Source organism: Sinocyclocheilus anshuiensis, unplaced genomic scaffold (assembly GCF_001515605.1).
Source record: "Sinocyclocheilus anshuiensis isolate Anshui unplaced genomic scaffold, SAMN03320099.WGS_v1.1 scaffold676, whole genome shotgun sequence".
Taxonomy (NCBI): Eukaryota; Metazoa; Chordata; class Actinopteri; order Cypriniformes; family Cyprinidae; genus Sinocyclocheilus; species Sinocyclocheilus anshuiensis.
In genome coordinates, this window is record NW_015558579.1 from 2,274,850 (window position 1) to 2,280,849 (window position 6,000).

General features: G+C 34.9%; 1 protein-coding gene across 2 annotated transcripts in view; it reads left to right on the forward strand.

The window, feature by feature from the left end:
- The window catches only part of LOC107679771 (protein Daple-like), a 66,484-nt gene that overhangs the window by 38,927 nt on the left and 21,557 nt on the right, over positions 1 to 6,000 (forward strand). For both annotated transcript variants that reach the window (XM_016475407.1, XM_016475406.1), the window contains exons 18-21: positions 1,546 to 1,687; positions 1,825 to 2,010; positions 2,127 to 2,288; positions 3,637 to 3,914. In XM_016475407.1, coding sequence (XP_016330893.1) covers positions 1,546 to 1,687; positions 1,825 to 2,010; positions 2,127 to 2,288; positions 3,637 to 3,914 — 768 coding nt within the window. The remainder of the gene's footprint in view (positions 1 to 1,545; positions 1,688 to 1,824; positions 2,011 to 2,126; positions 2,289 to 3,636; positions 3,915 to 6,000) is intronic.

Here is a 6,000-nt window from a genome sequence, read left to right on the forward strand (position 1 = left end):
GGAGGTTTGCTGTGTGTAGTGGTGTTTATAATAATTTCTTTCATATTGAGGCCACAGTATGAAGTAATTACAGGCCTGACTCCAGTTTGATTAGTTTTCACTGGAATGTTCCCTGTAGAGGGTTCAGTAGTGAAGTATTCATCTTTCTCTATAAGGAAGTAGACTCGCTCCCTCTCTCCCCCACCTCTAACCCTTTATTGCGGTGAGTGTGACAAGTGACAAGTATTTGTAAGTTAGATCAAAAGAAACAAACGTGACTGAATGTGTGCTGAAACATTTCTTACCAGCTAATAGTGTCATAAAATGCTAGCTGTCGCTAATCACTTAATGTTTGAAGATGTTTACTACTAACAGTCACATTCCACTGTGCTTAGTAATCCATCCAAGCAAGGATGGACACTGTGTGTGTTTGTGTGTGCATGCATTTTTCTATTATGAATGATATTAAATTGTTCCTTTATCTATTGCAGTGTTGATATTGTTAACTAAAACTATTATAATTGGTTTGTTAAAATAAAATGTAAATATTAGATAAAAAAAAAAACTTAGAAAATGAAAATTTTAAGTTAAAGTACTAAAATGACTGACAACAAAAAACAAGAAGTAATAAAAGTGACAATCTTATAACAAAATTAGTAAAACTGAAAATGAAAACTGAAAATACAATTAAAAGCCAATTTAAAATACTAATAATAAATACTATATAAATAATACTATGGACATTTTTAGCCATTTTTTTATTAAACTTCCTTAAAAGACTTTAAATACTCACTAGTTTATTTGTCTGCTGATATTATCCAACAGTGAAAATTCACTTTTGCGTTATTTAAACAAAAAAAAAAAAAAAAAAAAAAAAAAAAAAAAAAAAAAACAGTTGCCACAATGAAGCAATTATGTAAATTAAAATAAAAGTAATACAATAAAAGTATTAAATTAAATTAAGACTAAATTAAATGACAAATAAAATAATTTAATTCTGCTTCTAAACACAGGTGGGAAATGAAAATAATAAATACATGGGATTAAAACAAATTGTCTGTACAATATTGAAAACTTTTCTTTAGCTTTTATCAGAGTGAAATATATATATATATAAAATAAAATACATTTAAATATATTTTTTTTAATGACCTACTTTGTCTTACTAAACCTAGTTTTATTGCTAGCGTTTTAATGTATCCTAAAGATACACAATTCAATATTTTTACATGTTTGTCATATCTATACAAGATTACAGCTTAATTAGAAAGGACCTTGATAGAAAAAGCTTCATTAGAGGACTATGCCACAACTAAGGGACAGTCATAATATGTGTAAAAATTCATGTTACCCATTTTCACACAATAATTTATAATGGTATGTTTATTTCATTTAACTTCTTTGTTTAGAGTTTGTTATATATCTGAAACAAGGGTCATGAAAAAAGAAACATCAGCTAAGGCTGATGTAATGATTGATGACTTCTTGTATTTGATTTTTCAGATTCTGATGCTCACGCAGGTTGAACATTGTAATATACTGACATTCCACTTTCTCATCCTTCAGTAAATATAAGATCCTGGAGACAAAGATTGAGTCTGCACTTAAGAAGACTCTGGAGCTGAGAGAGGAGAAGATCCAGAGCCTGGAGTCTCGGCTGGAGGAGAGCAGCAGCTTAAACCAGCAACTTCGCACTGAGCTCACCACTGTATGTTCACGCTTTCTCAAACTACAAACATGCAAGTACATGTCAAAACAAAGAAAGCTGGGGAGAAAGCGAAAGGAGGTCTCTGAATTGTTACATCTAATGCCAGACACAATTTTGTTCCGATCTGTCCTCACCAGGTGAAAAAGAACCTGGAGGCCCTCAAGCAAAGGCAAGAGGAAGAGGCGGCTCACTCTGAGATCTCCCAGCAGTCATTGGGGCAGGATAGATCGAGGCCTAATAAAGAGAAGTGGGAGACTGAGCATAGGGAGACCACAGCCGAACTGCTCAAGCTGAAAGACCGACTAATCGATGTTGAGAAGAATGTAAGACAGCATATTTACTTTCAGCCTTGTGGATTTTGCTTTAAATTAAACTTGAAGACTTTGAATACTCACTAGTTTGTTTGTCTATTAACATGATCCAACTGTGACCTCCCCAGAATGCTGCCCTGCAGACAGAGAAAAATCTTCTGAAGGAGCAGCTGAAGCAGTTAGGTTCCCAGAATGCACAGCTCAACGCACAAACACTAGCTCTGCAGAAACAGGCAGCGTCCTTACAAGAGCACAACACCTCTCTTCATAAAGATACTGCTAAACTGCAGGTACAAAAACATTGTATTTTGACCATGTCTTACTTTTCTGTGGACCCTATACGTATGCCTTCTAGTAGTCGTTTGAAAATTAACATAGCCTCTAACAAACAAATTACAAATAGATACAATATAGGTAATGCACATAGTCAAAGATAAGACATTAATTGTGAATAACGACAGATTACAAAATCTGTAACGACAAAATGTAATTATCTGAATTTGGCATTTACAAATTTGGAAATTGTCCTGCACATGGTCCATTGAGCCTCTTGAGATTTTGAGATTGTACAGCTGATCAGTACTTTTTGATCTCCAAAAATATCTGACATTGTCAGACACATAGAAATGATTGACATGACCACTGCTTAGCAGGGCCAGCAAATACCCCAAGAGAACAGGTGAGGAAACCTCTTCTGTTTTTTGGCTGTGTAAGGGTCTTTAGTGACACGAGAAAGCAATTGTGTGACCTTAAGGACTAAATAAATGGCAGGTGTGATGCTTTTGAGGAGGATTGACAATTCCAGAATGAGAACAGCATGTTCAACTGTTCACCTCTGACCCATACAGCAAGAAAGGCAGTTGCTTTTCAAGATTAAAGGGATTGTTTGCCCAAAAATGAAATTGTGTTATTATATAATAAGTGTCATGTCATTCCAAACCCCTATGAAATTCTTTACTACAAGGAATACAAAGATTTCATGACATGAAATACATCCGGAAATTTCAAACAGATTTTTAATCTCTTTTAAAACTAGATTCGATCAAGTGGTATTTGCCAGATGTTGCACAGGTCATACAAGACTGACTCATGCATTTGTGCTTAAAGGTGAAGACCTACTCAATGCATGTTTTGCAAGATTCCCCTTTCTGTCAGACATATTTTAGTGGACTGTCCAGCTTTTAATGTATGTAGAAAACTCTTTTATGAAGTGAAGTCACTTAAAGAGTTATTTAGTATAATTTTGCCAGAAAAAAAGTTTTAGAATTTTTTATCATATGTTAATGTAAAAAATCTTGTGTAATATAATTTGTTTTTGTTTGTGTGCTGGCTTTTTATTGTATTTGTTATACTTTGCCATTGAATACTTTGTTTTTGCCATGAAAATAGCCTAAGATGCTGATTTGGCATTAAATAAAATTATACTACTACTACTACTATTTTATTTTAGAATAGAATAGAATAGAATAGAGAAAGAGTTAAATAACAATGTTATTTTATTTTATATATTTTATTGGAGAATAGAGGAAAACTTTTTTACCATCATTTTTTTTTATGTAGGATGTGAGATTATGAAAGCTTAAAATATACAAAACAGAATCAATAAATGTCCAATTTTCACTTTTATTTTGTGTTCAGGTGGAAAATTCGACACTAAGCTCCCAGAGCTCCTCTCTCATGGCTCAGTACGGAGCTTTACAGGCTCAGCTGCAAACTCTGGAGTCAGAGGCCGAGTCTCTTCAGAAACAGCGCGAGGAGGAGTGTGCGGCCCGCGACTGGGTCACGCAGGACCACGAGCGCCTGCTTGCCGTGCACGAAAGGCAAGCGACTGAGTATGAGCAGCTCATGACCCGACACGCAGAACTGAAGGGCAACCAGAGAGCTCTGGAGCGAGAACACCGCGCACTGGAGAGCAAGTCAGTTCCTTTCCAACTCAGTCAGTCCTCTAAATATGCATTCATCTGCCATCCAGCTCTACTTCAAAAAATGATGGCATTATGTGAAATGGAAAACTAGCTTACTGCATATAATATATTGTATATCAGCTACTACTTTAAAAGGGATAGTTCACCCAAAAATGAAAATTCTGTTATTAATTACTCACCCTCGTGTCGTTTTCATCAAAGATATCTTAATTTGTGTTCTGAAGATGAATGAAGGTCTTATGGATTTGTAACGACTCATGAGGATGAGTGATTAATGACAGAATTTTCATTTTTGGGTGAACTATCCCTTTAAGAAGTATGCCATTATCAGGTGGCATTGCCAAAATGAATAATGAACATATCCAATAAGAATCCTTCATATTTAGCCTTTGTTTCTGTAGTAGTTGACACAGTAGGTGACCTTTGTTGAGTTATTGACCCCTTCCATAGGTGGCAGCTTATATATCTTTCTGTCTGCCTAAGGAGGTTGTGTAACAATAGAGTAATGAACTGCGTCTCGTCTAAGCGGAGACGCCACAATGACCCTCATACCATTAGGACCGCTGACAGTGACGGAGACGTTGAGAGATGGAGGGCATTTAAAGGGATAGTTCACCTAAAGATAAAAATAGAATGTTCATTTTTGGGTGAACTATCACTTTACTAGCAAGAAACAAGAAGTCATTGTTTAGTTCATGTAAAAATGGTCTTTGCTGTAAGTAGATGCTTCCGGACTAGCATTATTTTTTAACTATATGCAAATCTTTTTTCATAACATTTTTAGGCATTAAGGGCCAACTTGTCCTGCAGTGTAGTTTTTGGATGTTTGGATTTCAGTGGTGTTGCTAAAGAAACAACCGAATGTTCATTTTTGGGTGAACTATCACTTTACTAGCAAGAAACAGTCAGTGTTTAGTTCATGTAAAAATGGTCTTTGCTGTAAGTAGATGCTTCCGGACTAGCATTATTTTTTAACTATATGCAAATCTTTTTTCATAACATTTTTAGGCATTAAGGGCCAACTTGTCCTGCAGTGTAGTTTTTGGATGTTTGGATTTCAGTGGTGTTGCTAAAGAAACAACCCCACTGGGAATCTGGTGGGCCACAGTGGAAAATGTCCCTTATTTTTATCCGCACACATTAGACATTAATGAGCACAACCTGCTCCAATACACCCTAATCCTCTCACGCGTGCCTGTCACACTCATTTTTCCATGGTGCAATGTGGAAAGTTGTGTCTTTTGTTAGAGACAGGAAAAACATGGTTCTGTTTGGCTTAATGTAGTTTTGTAGTCTCCCCTTGGCTCTTTTATCTCTCTACCCCATGAATAATGCAGTAGTGTGTCTCTGGGGGCCTCAGCTGAGGGGTTCAGCAGATGGCTGTCAGGGCCCCAATAAGTGGTAATGTCCGCCAGCCTCAGCGTCCATGTCCAACACTCCACATGTCACACACACTCAATTTCCTAATTACTTTATTTATGTAAATTACCACCATCCATTTACAACACAACTGTTTTTTGGATGAGTGTTGGAATATGAAACAGGTTCCCAAGCTTTTTTTTTGTCAGCTGAAATCCCTGTGGCTTGAATTATTTACTTGAAATACCCCCTATGATTTTAAGTCATGTTAACCTTTCAATAAATAATGTAACATCTCCACAAATAATTAAAACTGTCATGGAGAAATAGAATTTGGAGAAGTGATGGGAAATAAATAGAAAAAAGTCTGAGGCACTTTTTCTGGTTCAAAAGTAAACAAATAAATAAAGAAAACTGGGCCCATCACACATGCACATTAAAATTGTCAAACAAAGTACAAAGTCTTTTTTAGTGTCAGTGTCAAAACAAATTTATTGTATTTTTTTTTATATTATCAAAGTGTTTGGTTTAATGTATTTGAATGAATTGCTCTTAAAATTTACAGTAATTAAAAAAATGCTTATAATTAAAAAAAAATAAATAAAATAAATATAAATATATATATATATATATATATATATACATCCAAAATAAAAGTTTGTGTTTACATAATATATAGGCTATGGATGTACTTTGTGTATTTATATTTATATATATA